At 39.9% G+C, this 21,190-nt stretch overlaps 2 protein-coding genes and 1 non-coding gene across 5 annotated transcripts; all 3 read left to right on the top strand.

Annotated features, from left to right (window-relative positions):
* Positions 1-830: 830 nt before the first annotated feature.
* On the top strand, positions 831-4,141 carry rps20 (ribosomal protein S20). Its single transcript, XM_039673137.2, has 4 exons — positions 831-969; positions 2,387-2,486; positions 2,661-2,734; positions 3,937-4,141. Exons 1-4 carry the CDS (start codon positions 967-969, stop codon positions 4,117-4,119), a joined length of 360 nt encoding a protein of 119 aa, XP_039529071.1. The 5' UTR covers positions 831-966; the 3' UTR covers positions 4,120-4,141.
* On the top strand, positions 2,523-2,591 carry LOC120480174 (small nucleolar RNA U54). The gene has a single exon (XR_005623051.1). It is a non-coding gene; the product is annotated as a small nucleolar RNA U54 (small nucleolar RNA).
* Positions 4,142-5,325: 1,184 nt separating the features above from the next.
* On the top strand, positions 5,326-20,345 carry LOC120480162 (kinesin-like protein KIF20A). 3 transcript variants are annotated; one of them, XM_089131110.1, is made up of 18 exons: positions 5,326-5,571; positions 5,652-5,747; positions 7,563-7,682; positions 8,453-8,591; positions 10,038-10,222; positions 11,323-11,413; positions 11,489-11,668; positions 12,772-12,883; positions 12,963-13,025; positions 13,216-13,359; positions 13,434-13,602; positions 15,092-15,268; positions 15,842-15,981; positions 17,606-17,771; positions 18,899-19,010; positions 19,228-19,298; positions 19,368-19,487; positions 20,022-20,345. In XM_089131110.1, the coding sequence occupies exons 1-18, from the start codon at positions 5,455-5,457 to the stop codon at positions 20,244-20,246; spliced, it is 2,427 nt and encodes an 808-aa protein (XP_088987236.1). In that variant the 5' UTR covers positions 5,326-5,454; the 3' UTR covers positions 20,247-20,345. The 3 variants fall into 3 exon arrangements, with proteins under 3 accessions (XP_088987236.1, XP_088987174.1, XP_039529068.2); XM_089131048.1 differs by having other exon boundaries at positions 5,327-5,571; positions 13,216-13,371; positions 13,437-13,602; XM_039673134.2 differs by having other exon boundaries at positions 5,327-5,571; positions 13,216-13,371; positions 13,437-13,602; positions 19,234-19,298.
* The last annotated feature ends 845 nt before the right edge of the window (positions 20,346-21,190 follow it).

A 21,190-nucleotide genomic window follows, 5' to 3' on the forward strand; every position in this document is an offset into this window, starting at 1 on the left:
ACTACTGTTGTATATGTATAGCCTAAGACAGAATCCCATATATATATATAAATATATAAATATATATATATATGTGTGTGTGTGTGTGTGTGTTATGGGAACCTGCTGCCACAGCTGACGAATCTTAACATCACCCAAAGAGAAGGTTATGTGTTCGCTGGCTCGCCGTGTCAGGTGTGTGTGAAGGCAGGTAGGCTGTGGCGGCGGTGTGTGTGTGTGTGTGTTCAGACGACCTTTGCTGCTATGTGAGGAGAGGAGAGATTTGGTCCAGTGTTAATACTGTCCACAGTACTGATCTGATCAATAAACACGAGAAGGACTCACTTTACCAAGTGTTTTGTGTGTGGAAAGTATATTCAGGTTGAGAAAAAATTACATTCAATGTGTATTTTTGTTTTATGAATTACAATTTTAAGTTTCATTTTTTTTATGTATATTTATTGAGACACGCTCATTAATTCAATTGATCCCGCACACACACAAAAAAGAAGAAAAAACAGTTTTATGAATTACAATGTCTGTTCAGTTTCCTTATTTTTTTAATAGATTTTTTTTTTTCATTTATTTTTTTATTGAAGCCATATGTATCCGTTATAATCCTCCTCGGTGATCCAACAGAAAAAAAAACTATTGTATGAATTACAGTGTTAAAATATGTGTTCAGTTTCGTTATTTTTTAAATACATTTTATCTATTTTTTTCTTTTTAAATGTATTGAAGCCATGTTTAATTATCCATGATCTCGCTAAGCGAAAAAAAAAAAATCCCGCTAAATGCACTTGTTCCGGCGGAAGTGGTGACGAGGCGCTGACGTCACGCAGTGCCCGTATGTGGCATATAAAAGCTCGAGCAGGCCGTTTTTCCGCCCTTTCGTGAAGGATCGCGTTGAGATCCCGTTGCCCTTCCTGACTCACCGCTGTTCTTCTCAGCTCTTGATACGAATAAGTCGGTCAGGAAATAATAATCATGGTAATTTGAAGTTATACCAGTATCTAAAGTGTGTTTTTCGCATGTTGTGTGTGTTTAGTTTGTTATCGGAGTAAAAATGCGGCGCTGTTGATCTTTCTGAGGGCTCGTGGTTTCTGAGATTCGCGGTCAAACATTTTATTCACCGTGTTTTATTTCAAGCGTTTGCGTGTTTTTCTATTTAATGTTGTTTTTGTTCCAGCTGCAACTTCAAGTGTAACGTTATAAGTAAACAGAAGTATTTTTTGTACACATGCTAGCTTCACGTGCTATCGGAAATATCCCATTTCGTACTTATTAAAGTCGAGTTTCCGAGCTCGTCAGCGCTGTCTTTAAAGAACCGGAATCACAGTTTATTATTGTTTATACATTTTGTATAAGTCTTATTAGCCGTAAATGATATTTACTGTCTCATTCATATTAACATTTCCCGCGCTTTCTAATGTAAAATATTACTACTTTCACAGAAAGACGAGGCGGTGTAACTTAACGTTAACTCATGTGGGGAAAGTCTCGGTAATTCTAGAATGGGAAAAGTTTCCCTGTAATACTAACGTTACTTGAGGATGTTCATGTCCGATTTCCTACTATGAAGTTCGTATTATCACCCTAATATAACATTGCAAGTGTACATCTCTTCAGGAGTGGAGGACGAACACTTCAACAATATGAGTCCCGATGTATTTCATACTTAATATTTATTTCTGGATTATTGTGCAACCAAAACACCAGTAATATCAGTTTATTTAAAATGCTAAAAACACAACTTGTGCAATGTATATATTTTGCAATTTTGGCATTAAATGTGTCCTTTTTCAGTTTTTTATACATTAGTGGATAAATCCAGTTTCGGTGCTGTTCAGGAGTTTGGGTTCGAGAACAAGATTTATGCTCACCAAGACTGCATATAGTAAAATATTGAAGATAACAGTTCTAAACATTCATTCAAAACTTTGGGCTCAGAAAAAAAAATACTGGGAAGAAAGTCATTATTATTATTAGTCAGCAAGGATGCATTAAACTAATCAAGTGACGGTAAAGAGATTTATGTTACAAAAATATTCTATTTCAAATAAATTCTGTTCTTTTTACATTAAAAGAATACAGTTTTTTTTTTACTGTTTTCAACATTGATAATCCTAAATGTTTCTTGATCATTGATTTCTGAAGGATCATGTGCCACTGTAATGATGCTGAACATCACAGGAATAAATTACACTTTACTGTATTTTCAGTTAATTTAACAAATATTACTCATGTATTTCTAATCAAATGCAGCCTTGGTGAGCAGAAGAGACTTTTAAAAACATTAAATCTTGCCGATCCCGATCTTTTGAACGGCAGTGTGTGTTCTGAATAAAGGTGGTATTTGTGTTTGAGTGTGTAAAGATGTTTAATAACGGCACGTGTGTGTTTCCAGGCGTTTAAAGACACCGGTAAAGCCCCGGTCGAGGCCGAGGTCGCGATCCACCGGATCCGCATCACACTGACCAGCCGTAACGTCAAGTCTCTGGAGAAAGGTGTGTGTGTGTGAGATAACCTGTCTGTGCTAAACACGGCAATGAGGAGGATATCATGTGAACGACTTCAGCATGAGTTATAATATACGCTATTCTGAGCCCTTTTCCCCTGAACACTCGTCCGTGTGTGTGTGTGTGTCGGATGCGTCTTCATTAATCGTGTCTTCTCTGTAGTGTGCGCTGATCTGATCCGAGGTGCGAAAGAGAAGAGCCTGAAGGTCAAGGGCCCCGTGCGGATGCCCACCAAGGTGAGACCGTTATACATGTACACAATTTAAAACAAAAACACGTATTAACCCTTTAACTGTTACCCCCCCCCCCCTTTTTTTTGAGAATGGGGGTTAAATGCACTGTTCACACTTAAATGGTTGTAATTCAAGAATGCTTTGGAATATATATATCCAAGTTTGGTCTCGTTTTAAAGAAAACACTCAGCAGATTATTGCACTTCAAAAAATGAAAGTATGAAAAAGTTATGGAAGTTTTAATTCACAGTAAATCAAATATACTGTACTATATATTTTTTATTTTGTATAAAATATATATTTTACAAAATATGTTTCACAAAAAAATCAAAGCCATAAATCTAACCAAGTTATGTTCCAAATTTGAAGTTGATATCACAAAAATTGAAGTTCCCATGAGATTTTGTTTAGGCGTAGTACCAAAAATAGCCATTGAATTCCATTGAATTTAGTTGTGTACATTCTGCCTTAACAAATTAATACATTTCTGTCTCAAAATTTGGAACCTTGAGACTCAGATCTTTCTGACAATATGTTTTTTGTCAAGATTAGAAAAGGTTTTGTTCATAAATTATGAAATATAATGATACCCAAAAGGGGAGGAGCCTGATAAAATAAGTACTGTTTCTATGGTAACGAAACGTTCAATTATAAAACGGTTTTCACACGATGAATTCTGAGATTATCAGCTTTCAAATGATGCCTAATTTATGATAACTACTAAAATATGTGAAATAATAAAAAAAGCCACAAAAAATATTATTATATTTTAGAGGATAATATATACATATATATTATAATTTTTAGAGGATAATGTTATACTATACTTTTTATTTTTTTATTGAAACATACTAGATGATATGTTTTATTATGAACTTTTAGCATAAAAACAGAAGTTTCAATGATGTGACAAAGGTCAGAATTCCTGTTATGATGCAGATTTTTCGAGGTGCACTCTTGTCATAAATTCATCAGTTACTCTTCCTACATAATTTGTAACACAAAACAGGGGTGGAATATTTATTTAGAGGTCTTAGACCTTTCCAACGATATATAATTTGTCATAATTAGATTAGGATTTAATCGAAATATAGCGAAGTAAAGTTAGGCGTCCCGGTATCGGGACAGTGACAGTTAAGGGGTTAAGGTTTAAAGTGCAGGGGTGAGCAGTGTGTTCTGAGTAAAGCGTGTCCTCTCTCCTGAAGACCCTGCGCATCACGACCCGTAAGACCCCGTGTGGAGAGGGCTCTAAGACCTGGGACCGGTTCCAGATGCGGATCCACAAGCGCCTCATCGACCTGCACAGCCCGTCCGAGATCGTGAAGCAGATCACCAGCATCAGCATCGAGCCCGGCGTGGAGGTCGAGGTCACCATCGCAGACGCTTAATAAACTCGTCTCGCAACTCTGACCGCTGCTGTGTTTATTCTCTCACACACACAACTATCACCATACTTCACCGGTCGACTCAGTACATTAGCGTGTGTTACTAGTTCTTAAATATGTGATTAAATATGCACTGATTTGCATACGATTTTAGAACAAAAATCTCAACACTGGATGAAATCCAAATACTTTTCGTCTTGCTCTCCACCAATCAGAAAATCCTGTCAGCCAGAAATAAATGTTCACTTTTTTTTAATAAAAATAAAATTTTTGAAAATTTGAATAAAATCAGGAAAGTTATGCCTGTGTGAAATCCATAAACTAAAGTTTGGTGTCAGTCAGTTAGTGACGATATAACTCACTTTGAGGGAACGGTCTTTAAAGATGTCGACCGAGATCTGAGTGTTGATGTAAAAGAGATGGTTTTGTTCATACTTTTATGATTATATACATGTAACGTGACGAAAAGTAAAGATAAATGTGTGCAAGAGAACTTAATAGACCTTGTCAAGCACCGAAACTGAAGATAAATGCGTTTCACAGTTTAATTATATTTACAGTCTTTGTCAAAATATTAGTTAACCGTGATATCAACGTGAACTGATGAGCAATACTTCATCACTTATTGATCTCGGTGATTTAATGTTTATGATTTGAAGTTTCCTAAATATTGTTTTATTTTAAAGATAATGCTGTAAAATTAAATTGCTTTAATGCATCAACGTTAAATGTATTATGAATTGATACTAATGGACAAAATGTTTGAGAAAGTCATTCATTTAAACTTTAAAAGTACAAAGTTTAAAAATCGAGGAATTAATTAAATGTGCAGCGCTCACAAATAAAAAATATATTTTAGTCTAATTTAATATGAATGTCAACATTTACCAATACATTATTCATATCAAAGGTTGTGCTTGTTAACATTAGTCACAGTGAACTAACATGAACAGCTGTGTTTTATTAACTGATATTAATACTGGAACAAACCTAGTTCATATGAGTTAATAAACCTTATTTTAAAGTGTTGCCGATATCTCGGGTTCAGGGAACAAGAACATCTTATTTGTATATTATGCACATTTAAAGCTAAAGATATTTACAACTTTTAGTCACGAGAGCCCAGAATGCACCTGTGATTTGAAGCGGATCTACTCACAGGTGTGCTGAATGTCTTTAAGAGCTGATTGATGAGCAGGTGTGGCTGATGCATTCTGGGTAAGCTCTCACCTGTGCTATTAAAGCTGGTTTTCATGTCTGAAATGGCTTTTCTCTAAACCACTGACACACAGATGTCAAGTTTGTGAAGCTGAACTTTAGTTATCTGACGGTATAATCATGGCGACGGTTATGGATGTGGACGAAGACACCATGTTGGCGATGGAGTCGACGGCTTGTGAACCTCATCATGAGGCTCTTCCAGAGTTTTCAGGAGTTTCCTCCATAACATCACAGGTTATAAGATCGCTAATCCATACGTAACACATAATGTCCGTCTGTATGTTTATATGTAGCGCTGTGGTGTTTGTGTGCAGGGCGAGAGCGCTGAGGTCTCTGAGCAACAGCAGCTCCGAGTTTATTTAAAAGTTCGTCCTTTCAGTGAAGAAGAGCTGAGAAGCAATGAAGATCAGGTACGGTTGAACTCAATCCAATGATGTTTGCCTTTGGAAACAAGGCGTGGTATTGGGGTGCGCACAGGACCCTTTTCACAAGATCTTGTAAAATAAGTCTGATGTCCCGAGAGAGTTTTAGCTCAAGATACACCACCACAGATTTTTCTAGCATGCAAAATGCTTATTGGGGGTCCCTTTAAATGCAAATGAGGGGCAGCTCCCGTTTGGCGCTTCTAAGTGTGACGTCACCGATCGCGGTAGCGGCTCAGTGAACCGACCATCTCTTACTCTACAAGTAAATTGTAAATAAATACAAATGAGCAAAAGGTTGGTATAATGAACAATTTACTGAAATGTGTATATACATAAAATTGATCAAAAGTGTTTTTTAACCATGGAAAGAGATCAATAAATCAGCTGGAGAACAAGATCAAGTACATTTACCTCAGGTAATAATGACTACTGAACATTTAGTTTGTTAGAAAAAATAGCTATTTAGCTAAATATGTGCACTTAAAATGTTTTGTTTTAGTAATAAACACATATTTAATCAGGGTTGATATTTTTAACATTTCATTAATAATAGCAGCTGACCGGGCTCTCTGGATGTAGCATTAGCTGAGGGTTTTTGGGGTTTTTTTTTTGTCTTGAGGGAGAAATTGACACGCATATAGCCTACTGTATTTATCCAAATGAATCAATATTGAATCAAATCACGAGCATTTAATTGAAATCGTTAAGTTTCAAGCAATAGGCTACTAAAAACAGTAGCCTGCCAGTATTTGTACCATGTAAACATCGTAGCTTAACATGTTGTCACTAAAATTGATAAAATTGTTTTGTTACCAAATAAGTCCATTCTCACTCCAAGCTAAACTCAAAAGTTGGCAGCCCTGATGTAGTGAACTATATTCTAGTCACTGATTAGCATATTCTGTTATGATAATCTATAAATGCTTTCATGGGGGTGGAGTTTGTCAATTTTAGTGTTAGTGATGTCACTAACAGTGAAGAAGCTTGTCAGCCTGTAAAAAATAACCGTGATTTTAACGGTAAAATACTGTAAAAATGCTACAGTGCAAAACTGTTAATTGGTAAACAACATTTCCGTACTATATATGGTAAAAACTGATATGCTTTTACCGTAAAATACCGTTAAATTTACAGTTTTTGAAAGTGAAAGAACAAATCATTGTATAATTTACATTGAAAACCCACAATTCCCTGTGTGACGCTTCACAATTTGTATTTTTGTTGAAATAACTATGGTTCCTCGTCGTTTACATTTTTTTTTCTATTCAGTTATGTTCATTAGGGTTTTATGTTGCATTTAATGTTAAATTAATGTTTATTACATTTTTTTTTATTTCATGCGTGTTACCATGATGGTGCCTAATGTTTGTGTGAATGACACTGTTTATATAAGTTTTCACTTGTGACGAGCTGTGATTGCTCATGTAACTCATCTCTGCCGTGATGATTGTTGATATCACAACAGATATTAATATGTCAATTGATAATAAGTTGGTAAATCAACATTTTATCAGAAAGTAAAATACGGTTTATTACTGTAAATTTTAAGTTAAGTCTGTAAAACTATTAACGTTCCTACTGTGTTTTTAACGGTAAAGTTCTGGCAACCACAGCTACCGGGTTTTTTTACCGTAAAATTTACGGTTAATTTTTACAGTGTAGTCCTTAAATAGAGTTCACTTATGCGAATCTCTCCCTTTGCTTTGAACTTTGAGCGTCATAGCAGATGTTTGTTCAAACAGCAACATTACACGTTAACTAAAGTTAAAGCCTTTTAATCGACCTTATCTCTCCTGTCAGGGCTGTGTGGTGTTGGAGGATTCGGAGAACGTCTCTCTTCACGCTCCTCAAGGATCCGCCAGCATGAAGAGCAGCGAGAAGGGGATCGGCCAACAGGTCTACAGGTTCAGCTTCACGCAGGTGACGCGTAACGCAAGGCTTTTGTTAACAGAACGGGTCGTTCTGACTCGGGTCCGGGAAACTAAACTGACCCTGATATAAAAATCGAAAGTTCTTCAGAGGGGTCCAAGCCTCCAGGACTTGTGCCGCACATGAACAACGAATATACACGTATGCGAATGAAATGGATTTTAAATGAAATTTGAAAAAGTAACAAATCCTTCGATCTCGGATCAATTTAACCCGCTTAGAAATTAATTGAATGTGATGAATGCTTCAGTACACCTAACCTAAAAAACATGCTAAAGCTTACCAAAAAATATTGTCTACATGTGTGTCTGAATGAACACTGAGGGATCCAGCGCAACAGCTCGTCTGCTCTATATAGAGATATAAAGTCATCTAGAGCCATAAAATGTGTTCTTATTTTTCCACAAGAGGTCAAAGACTCCCAATGTAAGATATTTACAACTGAACTAAAAGGTTTATGCATGAAACTGTCCGTTATTTTGAATTTAGACTTAAATGACTAGTTGATAAAATCCATTAATTTTGTAAATAAAATAAAAAATGACAATCTCCCAAAAAATGCATTTATACACTCACCTAAAGGATTATTGGGAACACCTATTCAATTTCTCATTAATGCAATTATCTAATCAACCAATCACATGGCAGTTGCAAAAAAAATGATCAAATAAACTTTCTGAAAAAAAGTGTAATTTACAGCTTTGGGTCATTTCGCCCCGTGAGAGATGAGGGTTTAAGTGTGTGTGTGTGTTGCCCTGCAGATCTTCGGGCCGACGTGCTCCCAGACCGAGTTCTTCGACGGCACCATCGGCTCACAGGTGCACGAGTTCCTGCACGGCAAGAACGGATTGGTCTTCAGTTACGGAGTGACCAACGCCGGGAAAACCTACACCATACAAGGTGAACGAACCCCACTAAACACTCAAGTCCTCCTGAGGCATCACTTTCATCGCTACCTTCTCTCAATTACTCAAAGGTTCTTGGCTACTTCCAGAAAATTAAAAACAAGGAATGTGGATCGTTGCTTTCGTTTTTAACTTTTTATGAAGACACTGTAAAGTGTATTGTTGCGTGTTATATTAATGCTATGTCCTGTGCAGGCAATTGCTTTCTTCGTCATAAATGATCGCAATATCACGGCTAAATGCCTTCTCCTATCCGCCATGTTTCTCACTGACCCGTAAAGATCGGGGTTTAACCCTGTAGCTGTCACCCCCCTTTTTGAGAATGGGGGTTAAAATGCACTATTCAAACTTAAATGGTTGTAATTTAAGAATGCTTTGGAATATATACCCCAAGTTTGGTCTTGTTTTAAAGAAAACACTCAGCAGAATATTGCTGAAGTGAAAACACTTCAAAAAATGAGAGTATGAAAAAGTTATAGAAGTTTAAATTTGCGGTGAATCAAATATATTGTACTATATATTTTTTTATTTTGTATAAAATATATATTTTACAAAATATTTTTGACTCTAAAATTTCTATAAAATCAAAGCCATAAATCTTATCAAGTTATGTTCCAAATTTGAAGTTCACAAAAATTGAAGTTCCCATGAGATTTTGTTTAGGCGTAGTACCAAAAATAGCCACCGGGTGCCATTGAATTCCATTGAGTTTAGTTGTATAAATTCTGCCTTAACAAATTAATACATTTCTGTCTCAAAATTTGGAACCTTGAGACTCTGACCTTTCTGACAATATTAGTTCTGTCAAGATTAGAAAAGGTTTTGATCAGAAATTATGAAATATAAAAGATGCCCAAAAGGGGAGGAGCCTGATAAAATAAGTACCGTTTCTATGGTAACGCAACATTCAATTATAAAACAGTTTTCACACGATGAATTCTGAGTTTATAAGCTTTCAAATGATACCTAATTTATGATAACTACTAAAATATGTGAAATAATAAAAAAGGCGATAAAAAATAATATTATATTTTAGAGGATAATAAATATAAATATTATTATTTTTAGAGGATAATATTATACTATATTTTTTATTGAAAAATGCTAGATTATGTGTTTTATTACGAACTTTTAGCATAAAAACAGAAGTTTCAATGATTAAAAGTGAGTGCGCCGACTTTTTGTGACAAAGGTCAAAACTTTTTTTGAGGTGCACTCTTGTCATAAATTCATCAATAACTCTTCCTACATAATTAACACCAAACAGGGGTAGAATATCTATTTAGAGGTCTTGGACCTTTCCAACGATATATAATTTGTCATAATTAGATTAGGATTTAATAGAAATATAGTGAAGTAAAGTTAGGCAGTTAAGGGGTGAAAGAAAATCCCGATCTTTCCGAGATGACTTGACCGCAGCGCATGTCACGTCTGTGTTCAGGCTCCCAGAAGGACCCGGGGATCCTGCCGCGCGCGCTGGACGCGGTGTTTCGGCACATAGCCGGCCGCCAGTACGAGCACGCCGACCTGAAGCCCTTCCTCAGCGCGGATGTGCAGAAACTCGACTCGGAACAAGTCAAAGTGGAGAAGAACGCCAAAGCCGCGCTCTTCAGTTTACTCAAAGAGGTACGAGCCCCGCGTCACAGAACGAGATTTTAATCTCTTTATATGGTTGTTAACCCTTGTGCATCCGTATGGACATTTTTGTCCTTTTCAGTTTTGTGTTTTTGATCACTTTGTCTGTGTTAAAGCTAACTGCAAAAAACTTCGCACAGGTGTGTTTTTATTGGAATTTTACTATTTCACCATCATTTTCTTAAAAAAATATATTTTTTGCATTTGGTATAAAAAATACTCCCTCAGCGCCTTTTGGACAAAAATGTCCTCATTGACACCCATTAAAACTGCCATTTTTAATCCCCGGTTCACTTATAAAATTATGCAATCTTCGTTAAGATGCTTTCATTCTGATGGCAAGGCTTCAACATTTTTTTTTTTTTTTTTTTTTTATCAGATGGTGTCTTTTTTTTTTTTAAGTTTGGCCTATAAAACAAATATCGCTTTATTCCTGTTTTCTGCTTCGGCATATTATAGAGCCAACTGGATACGTTATGCAACAATATTTGTGTGGGTGTGTTGGTATGGATGTCAGAGTGTGTTAAAAAATATGTGTGTGCTGGTGCATGTGTGAGGATTTCAATTTGCAGTTTTTCTCCCTCAGTATTACAATCACTGTGAGCTCCAGTGGGGTTTTGCTGGCACCCAATGGGGAAAATATGTCACTACGCCCAAACAAACTGTTACCGAAAGCTCATTTTTTGAGATATCATCCTTAAATTTGGAACACAACCAACTTTGATTTTATTGCAGTTTTGAGTTCAACCTGATTTATAAAATATATATTTTATATAAAATATTTTTTATAAATAATTTTCATAAACTTATACCTATATAACTTTTTTTTGATTTACTTATTATTTTTTTATTTCAGCAATAATCTGCAAAGGGTCCTCTTTAAAATGATACCAAACTTAAGTCTTTGTGCTCATTTTTAAGTCTTTCTGCATTTTTATGACATTTTTATAATTTTGTCCTCTTTTTACCTATGTATAACTTTTTTTAATTGATGCACAAGGGTTAATGCTAACTAGAAGACACTGGCCCGCTTGTAATGCTGCTATAACGTTTCCCGCTGTTGTTGTTAATCACTGTGTGTCTCGTCTCAGGATCCTGAACCCACAAAATCCAGTCGAAGTAGAAGCTCGAACTCCTCCGTCAACAGTTTGTCGTTTTCCAGTGTTTCGTACGACCATACAGGTATACTCGGCTACGGTGTGTGTGATCCTCAGGTGGACAGTGCTGATGTGTGTGTAATCTCTGGCGTGTCTCCAGTGGACAGTGGCGATGTCACGGCTGATGATGGACACTGGCTCTACTGCGTCTGGGTGGCGTTTTACGAGATCTACAACGAGCACGTGTACGACCTGCTCCAGCCGGCCCACACCAGCAGAACCCGGAGACGGCCGGCGCTGAGAGTGTGTGAGGACGGCGCCGGGAGCTCCTACATCAGAGGTGCAGTGTGTCGTAACTCGCGCGTCACATGACCAATCTCTTTATTTCAATTAATGTACCATATTTTAGTTCAATCATGTTTTTATAAATGTAATATTTTTGAGGGGATTTTATGGTCCTTAGGCACGAGAACGCTCGTGGGTGAAAACGTAAAAATATTTGATCGGATGTGCCTTTCGTTTACACGGCGACAACGTTTTTGGGGCTCAAAAACGCTAAAAAGTGAAACCACCCTCCAGAGTGGAAATCTTAAACGCTCCACCGCCGCGTTCCCGTGTAAACGGTAAAAACGCAAAAGTCTGCTTGATGGTGAAAGTTGTACGCAGGCGCGCGGACTTCGTGTTGGTGTAGTATGCACTCCTAGCCGTCTGTAGTGCATACTACTTTAAATTTCACACTTTTGCGTCTCCGTTTGCACGCAGATTTCCCACACAAAACGCTCGTCTAAACGCAGAATAAAAAAAGATGACGCAACGCCACTTTTGCGTTTTCTCTTCAGAATCGTTTCCGTGTAAACAGCCTTAATTATATTTTCGCTGTATTTATAATCCATTTATTCACAATTTGAGCATAGAGTCAAGTCACATTTATTCATATAGCGCTTTTCACAATGCAGATTGCATCAAAGCAGCTTCGCAGTGATCACATGAAAGTAGTACAACACAGATCAATAATATTGTTAAATATTAAATACTAAATAACCCCGACTAAGCAAGCCAAAAAATGTCCAGCTTAAACTGTGGTAAATCTAGACTGCTTCAGATACAGACTGAAGTTTGATCTCTTAAACGCGACACTCGGCGGATAATTGCTGAACTGAGGTTTAAACGCTGAACGTAAAAATACAGTATTTAATTTATGAAAAATTTGCAAAAATACAATTTAAAATTGACATATATTTTCAAGAACATGTCTTACTCTAAAAACTTAGATTAGATTTATGGTTCTCAGTTTTAAACACAAATTTGAGGCTGATATCCCAGTAAATGAGTTCGGCTGCAGTTCCAAACGCTTCCACTAGAGGGAACATTTCTATCCGTGAGGAGCACAAGTGACTATTTATAGCGTGTGTGTGTCCAGTAAAGTGTGTGTGTGTCTTGTAGATCTGCGATGGGTTAATGTGCAGAACGCAGAGGAGGCCAGTAAAGTGCTGCGCGTGGGCAATAAGAACCGGAGCGCGGCCGCGACCAAGATGAACCAGTCGTCCAGCAGAAGGTCATCATGAGAGTGATGTCATCATTAGTACTCAATACACACTTCCATGTCAAAGTAAATCTGTTGTTCTGCCTTACAGCCACAGTATCTTCACCATCAAGCTGATCCGCCTCGACGGCGCCGACGTTCACGGACTGTCGGAGTGAGTGAACTGTGAAATTTGAAACTTGAAATTTTTACTTTGTTAGATCTCATAAGAAATGTTAAAAATTGCTCGACTAACTTCGATATTACATATTGTTATACAAAATTTAAGCTCAAATCAGCTTGGATTTTTAAAAATTCAGTGAAGCTAATCCGTTTTGAAAGTGTAACGTGTTCCTTTTCTCAAGTCTCTCACTTTGTGACTTGGCCGGCTCCGAGAGATGCAACAAAACCAAAACGTTTGGGGAGCGTCTGAAAGAAGCGGGAAACATCAACAACTCCCTGCTGATCCTGGGCAAGTGCATCGCCGCGCTGCGGAGCAACCAGAGCTACCAGAGCTACAGGTACTGGCGATCTCCTCGTGAGCCGCGGCCGCCTCCTCCGCTCACGCGCGTCTCTGATCCTCCAGGGCGAAGACGAGCTACGTGCCGTTCCGCGAGAGCAAGCTGACCCGGCTCTTCCAGGGCATGTTCTGCGGCCGCGGACGGGCTTGCATGATCGTCAACGTCAACCAGTGCGCCTCCACCTACGACGAGACCCTCCACGTCATGAAGTTCTCCGCCGTGGCCAAGCAGGTTTGGGATCGTTCATTTCAAACCCTGATCATGACGTTTGTGAGCTTTATGGGAAGCAGTGGTTGTTGTAGGACAGATTCGTAAGTTTACAGCGAGTCTAACCCAGATAGCAAACTGACATTGAATCAACGTGGAAACGACGTCTCTCGACATTGAAACAACGTTGATTTTGCTCATCGAATTAATGTTGAACCAACGTCAGACGCGGCATTCTTCAAAGCTAAATGAAAATCGAAAATTGGTTTGCTTTCATAACGTTGAAACAACGCGTTGATTTCAAGTTGATTTGCCGTTAGTTTTGAAAGAATGACGCGTCTGACGTTGGTTCAACGTTAATTCGATGAGCAAAACAATGTCAGATCAACGTTGTTTCGATGTCATATTTCCACGTTGATTCAATGTCAGTTTGCTATCTGGGAAGCTAATTGACCACGTCAACTAGTGACGGTCGAACCTTTTCCAGTCATTTATTTGGGATCAGGGATTCAGAGTGTGTATCGAAGTCTGGTTATGATGTAACGAAGCATCGTTTACTGAAATCACATGCGTTAACGTACAGACTTGTCACTGAGATTAGCGACTTCCTCTCAGACCCATTTTGTGTTAAAAAGCGACGTTTTGGATTAGGGTTAGCAGTCACTAAATCAAAACCGCTTTATTGGACATTTGGCCGTGTAATATATTAATTAACAGTGTGTGAGCTCGGACTAGGGTGCAAACTGCCGACGGGTCCTGTAGGTTAGCGCTTTACGCCATCTTTACGCCATCTTTACGCCATCTTTACGCCAATCTAGCCACATTTAGCGACTCAAAGCAAGATTCTGTTGAAAATAGTTGGCAATATCACAGTTTCCAAATGTCAATAATTCGTCGCTAGGGGGCGATGACCTCTGTGTCTTTATGATTTTACCTGATCAGTTTTATACATTTGTTAAAGAGTCTCTTACTGGTCTGGTTAACCAAGCTCTTCATAAACAACACAAGCCCTACAATTTAATAAAATAAAACTTTATATAGAGATGCTTGATATTATAATAATAATAATAATAATAAACTTTATTACAGACTCACCGGTCCAGATAAAAAAGACCGACAAATAAGACAATACACACAATATAATACATACTTCAAAGGAGACAACTAAACCAATGCTTCCATAACTTGGACACATACCGTGTAGTGCTAAATTTGATATTGGTCAAAGCCACAATTATATAATTCTCTGAGTTATTCAACCAAGTTATTATAGTGGTATCAGATGATTTATTTGCATTTAATAGATGACGGCTTCAATTAAAAATACAGTTGGTTTGTAAAAGATGTTTTTCTGCATGTTTTGAGTTTTCGCTGCATTTACACTGATCTGACCAGCAGGGGTTGCCAGTGAGTGACTCTTCCAAACAGTGAATTATTTTGCCAAAGCAATTCATTTGATTCAATGCCTCGTTTCTCCCTTTGCCTGTTTTTTGGGGGTCTGTGTGTATGTCAGGTGTTACAGGTCATGCCTCAAAGATCTGTGGAGTCTCTGACCCCGCGTCTGGTGGGTCTGGATGGGAAGCCGTTACTGAGGAACGGAGTGATTGATGACCAGGCTGTGGATGAATATCTGTCAGAGGAAGAGTTGCTGGACGGAGACGAGGCCGACGTGTCCATACTACCCCAAGAGGTGCTCGAGCACGTCAACATGATCCTCTGCTCGCTCTGCAAAACACTTCTTACTGTGTTTGTCTTGCTTTCAGACCAAATATCTAAGTATTCTTAAATAAAGATATCTTTATTAAAGTAGTAAAATGCCATAATTTTCCTTTATATACCCAGAAAACAAGATTCAAAGAGAAACAAGTTAATTTATTTCCCCATTGGCAGATAATTTTGCTTTTTAATAAGTAAAAGCTTAATTTTGACAAGACATCGTATGGCATTTTACTTGTATAGTAAACTGCATCTTGATTTGTCTGTCAGAATTAAGCTTTTTCTTTTAACTTATTAAAATGCTAAATTATCTTGTTTCTCTTTTGAATTAAGAATTTTTTTCTTACCCCATTGGCAGATAATTCTGCTTGTTTTTAGCAACCTCACTCAAGATATTATGTCTTGTTTTCTGGGTAAACTTTAGTTTACTTTAGTAAAGACATCTTTATTTTAAGAATGTTTAGGTATCTGGACTGGAAACAAGGGAAAAAAATACTGAGTAAGAAGAGTTTTGCAGTGCTGCCACATGTCTGTCATTCTCTTGCAGGAGTTGTTGAACTTGGTGGAGAGCTTGCGCTCGAAGCTGATGGCCGAGCGCAGGAAAAATCTTATCCAGGAGATTCAGATCCGCAAGGAGATGGGAGACGCGATGCTGCAGCAGATCACGGAGGCGGAGGAGCTGCACAGGTGAGGAGCCGGAGCTGGGTACTAGAACATGGACATGTTTCACCTCAAAAAGGAGCCTTCGCTGGGCTCCCTCGGGTCTGAAGAATCCTTCCCAGGGCTCCCACAGATCTGAAGAATCCTTCCCAGGGCTCCGTCGGGTCTGAAGAATCCTTCCCAGGGCTCCCTCGGGTCTGAAGAATCCTTCCCAGGGCTCCCACGGGTCTGAAGAATCCTTCCCAGGGCTCCGTCGGGTCTGAAGAATCCTTCCCAGGGCTCCCACAGATCTGAAGAATCCTTCCCAGGGCTCCCACAGATCTGAAGAATCCTTCCCAGGGCTCCGTCGGGTCTGAAGAATCCTTCCCAGGGCTCCGTCGGGTCTGAAGAATCCTTCCCAGGGCTCCCACAGATCTGAAGAATCCTTCCCAGGGCTCCCACAGATCTGAAGAATCCTTCCCAGGGCTCCGTCGGGTCTGAAGAATCCTTCCCAGGGCTCCCTCGGGTCTGAAGAATCCTTCCCAGGGCTCCGTCGGGTCTGAAGAATCCTTCCCAGGGCTCCCACAGATCTGAAGAATCCTTCCCAGGGCTCCCACAGATCTGAAGAATCCTTCCCAGGGCTCCGTCGGGTCTGAAGAATCCTTCCCAGGGCTCCCTCGGGTCTGAAGAATCCTTCCCAGGGCTCCGTCGGGTCTGGAGGGTCCTTCCCAGGGCTCCCTCGGGTCTGAAGAATCCTTCCCAGGGCTCCGTCGGGTCTGAAGAATCCTTCCCAGGGCTCCCTCGGGTCTGAAGAATCCTTCCCAGGGCTCCGTCGGGTCTGGAGGGTCCTTCCCAGGGCTCCCTCGGGTCTGAAGAATCCTTCCCAGGGCTCCCACGGGTCTGAAGAATCCTTCCCAGGGCTCCGTCGGGTCTGAAGAATCCTTCCCAGGGCTCCGTCGGGTCTGAAGAATCCTTCCCAGGGCTCCCACAGATCTGAAGAATCCTTCCCAGGGCTCCGTCGGGTCTGGAGGGTCCTTCCCAGGGCTCCGTCGGGTCTGGAGGGTCCTTCCCAGGGCTCCGTCGGGTCTGGAGGGTCCTTCCCAGGGCTCCGTCGGGTCTGGAGGGTCCTTCCCAGGGCTCCGTCGGGTCTGGAGGGTCCTTCCCAGGGCTCCGTCGGGTCTGGAGGGTCCTTCCCAGGGCTCCGTCGGGTCTGGAGGGTCCTTCCCAGGGCTCCCACAGATCTGAAGGTGCCATCCCAGGGCTCCCTCGGGTCTGGAGGAGCCTTTCCTTACCTATAGACTTAACGCGTTTTTTTTTTTTTTGTACAGAATTTTTAATTTTCTCATTTTTCACCACTTGCATCTTGGAACTGGATTCAAGGCTTGCGTTCTCGAGCACCAAACACTTATGTGAATGAACCGCCAGAACACAAGTTATCTGTGTGAATGGTGTCCTGTTAGCACCCCCAAGTTAATAACGATTGATCTTTGCAACAAAAGTGAATCGATCAAAACTAACTTTATCTGGGCAATAACTTTATTCTAGATCTGCTTTAAAGCCAAACAATCTGTTACTGTAATCTCCTTTTTTCACTGTAAATCTGCTTTGAAACATAGACTGTTGAAGCACTGTATAAATGAAGCTGGCTTCACTTTAACTGTCTGTGTTTCAGTCGTCAGCTGGAGGACCTGAAGGAGAGCTATGAGGAGAAGATGGACAGCACGTTTGAGATGTATAAAGAGGCGTTGAAAGAGCACGCGTACCAGTGTGCGCTCGAGAGACTGGAGGAGGATTACATCCCTATAGATGAATACAACGAAGAGCAAGAGCGAGCCAAGGCACGCACACACCTTTTAGATCTAATTAACCCCAGTGTATGATGGGAAGGTTTGAGCAGAGGTGTGCTTTTGTTGGATTGCGCAGGTCAAATTATACCGATTCGCATTGAAGGAGAGATTTCCTATAAATGCTTGTACACTAGTTCTAACAATCTAGTTGGATTTATTAATTGACAAATTTTGTTTATTATTATTAGGGTCCAAGCACCAAAGGCAAGTAGGGACTTACTGTAACAGTTAGTGTTCTTCAAAATGATGGAATTTGGCATGTAGATGGAGGACAGTCTGAATGTCACCACTGCGATTGCACGCTGACGTCAGTTTTTGCCACTTGAATTTTCCAAAAACAGTACTTATTCAAACTGCTAGACTGTTGCTCCGATTTTCACAAAAATTGAGCCAGATCTTGCCAACAAAATTATGGAATTAAAATTGATTTGTCGAACTGTTTTCGAATGACGAAATAATTGGAAACAGAGCGCGCCAAAATGGACATGAGGCTAAATCTTTGCAATGTTTAGCGTATTTGGACCAAACTTGGTAGGTGTCATGACAACCATGACATGAGATTACCTGCATAATTTCGGGACAATGCCACCTAGTGGTCAGGAGATGTGCTCTTTCGAAAACAGTTCGACCAATCCGTTAACTTCTGAACGGTTCAGCCCAAAATCAAAGATCTCTTTAGATTCGGTGCAGCATGCAGTCTCGAACTAGCCTAGCTAACGCCAGACCATGAGAATGAGACGTGGTCTGGAAACCACATGTTCATTTTCTCATATTTGAGGCGTGGTTTACTCTCGAACAGCACCATATTGGAAATTTTGGGCGTCTCCCGTTTTGAATTTGTATTAAAAAGCAATCTCTTGCGAACATTGTCGTTATGAAACTTTGTGTTCGGAACCATGCCCTGAAGCGAATCAAAGTTTGATCACAGCACCACCTATTGGTCGAAAGTGATAAACCATTAAATCATTACTGATGACTATCTACAATTTTTCAGTCTAAAATCTTAATGTCTTGGATTGCTTGTTGCAGTTGGTCTGTTCCAGCCATGCTTGCATGACTTCTCGTTCCTTTGTGCTTGGCCGCTTAATGCAATTTAATCCCTGTCATTTTATTTATAGGCGCTAGAGAAACGTGTATTTGAGTTGGAACAGAAATGCCGGTGTTCTGGTCCTCAACCCCTCAAACAGGACAACTTTACGCAGACAAGCCCACTGCCGTCCACAGACACAGGTATCGTGTGTAATCTTGACTTTCTTTCTTTTTTCTGTCCTCAAGGGAACTTTTTTTTTTTTTTCACGAAGAAAACGTCTTCTAAATAATACTAAATGTTTTTTCAAAATGTAAAACTGCAGAAAGCTCCGTGACGGTTGTGTTTAGAGGTACAGCTTGTATACAGCTTGTAGAGTATATAAATCCTCTGTGTGATCTCTCTCAATCGACTGTGCAGATGCAGAAAGGTATAAGATCCTGTACAAGGAGAAGTGTGCGGTGGAGAATCTGTGTGTTGAGAAGCAAGAGGTAAATGCACCAGAGATGGCGAACTCCTGGAAGTGCTGCAGAATCGTGAGTGTCTGCTCTGTGTTTCAGCTCATCGTGTCTCTCGAGCGGCGCATCGGCGAGCTGAACGAGACGCTTCAGGAAGCCGGCGAGAGCTATATGGAAAAACTTGCGGAGATCCAAACTCTACAAAACAGACTCTTGAATCAGGTCAGGACACTTGAATGAAACTTATGTGCTGATCATAGATGTAAAAAAAAGTGTGACGTCACCCGTAGTGCTTCTAAACAGTATTTGAAACCCAAAGTGGGCGGAGCTAGCCGTCGCCATCTTGGCAGTGTGTTACTCCTGGATAAACGAACATGTGCAGCGAGGGGGATTAGCTGAGGTGACGCTAATGCTAGCAGTGACATCAGCGGCAGTCCACCTGTCACTCGAGTGACCACACCCTTAATTATGCAGAACTTTATGGCTTAATATAATTTAAACGGATGGGTTATGAAAATATTCACCCCCTCACGGTCGTCATGAAGGGCAACATTAGCGATATAGACCAAAAACAGTTTTTGCACCAGACTGTAAACATGTTTTATTCTGCTATAAAGTTGGCCATTTTAACATGTGGGTCTATGGGAGTGAGTCTCTTCTGCAGCGCCTCTAGTGGTCAGTGGAGGAATTGCAGGTTAACTCACTGTGCGTCTGTTGCCACTCGTTCTGGGAGTGAGTGTGTGTGTGTGTGGACAGGAGCAGAAAGCGGAGTGTTTGGAGAGTGATGCCAGCGCTCGAGAGCAGGAGATCGGCCGTCTGCGTGAGGAGGTGAAGCGTGCGAGTGTGAGCGTCGGGTCTCGTCCGCGGTGTGGTCTTCTGCTCAACATTAAAGAGTCCATGACTCCTCCGTCCACTGGGAGTCTGTGCCGCACCATCAGGAAGTCTGTGAAAGCCACGACCCTGAGGAAGAAGCCTAGCTGATCATGTCCGGGAGTGCTATGTGTTTGTTTAATGTTTCTACGAAGGTTTTTAATATGTAATAAAAGTGTATTTTTAAATCTTGCCACTTTTTTCTTCAAATCTGTAAAAACGAGTACGCTAGTGATTGTGATAACCAGATGTTCAAATGTGCCAATGAAAATGTGTTCAAAAAGAATCAGATTATCTCCTGATCTAAGATTGTGATGTCAATTTTATCCCTTAACTCATCGTTGATCACAGAACTTGCATATTCCTCCTTGTGTCTTAAAATATCTTGACTGTAACTCGACACCCTCGCCTCATTTAGTGTTCGCAGTGGTTCTATGAATATGTAAATGAGCTCCGCCTCCACTCCCTCACTCAGAGATCCACTGGTCGACGATCACACGTTGATCTGATTGGTTACAAGGTGGTTTGTGACGTCAGAAATACCAGCGATTTCAAAACGTGTTTTTGAGACTGTCTGGTTTACTGCAGTTTTAAGGAGGAAAGCAATGCTGTAAACTTATGAACTTGCATGTAAATTATGGAATTGAGAGAATTTGAAAAGAATTTGCCGTTTAGCAAATAAATAACAGTTGAATGCATATTACTAACTTTATATCATTAAAGCTTTATGGTACACCTCATAACAAGAGAATTTAGTGCTAAAATTAATCAGCGTGTGTGTGTGTGTGTTGAGCTTATATGGACCGCACCACAGCTGTACAGTAAAGGAGATTGGGTGTCATACAATGAATCCGCCAAACTGCTGTTGTACTATTACAATCCCTGCTCGGGACTTTTGTTCTGTTTTTTGTTTTCATATTGTAGTCGTTTTGTAGTTTTCTGATTGGTGTTTGCCATTCATTCTTGTAGTGAACTCTTTTGCTGCTTCCCAATTCACATACTATCAGAATTAATGTTCCAAATAGTGGTATGTTGAAATGATTATTTCAAATAGG

The sequence above is a fragment of the Pimephales promelas genome, chromosome 1, assembly GCF_988280905.1.
Source record: "Pimephales promelas chromosome 1, fPimPro1.hap1.1, whole genome shotgun sequence".
Taxonomy (NCBI): Eukaryota; Metazoa; Chordata; class Actinopteri; order Cypriniformes; family Leuciscidae; genus Pimephales; species Pimephales promelas.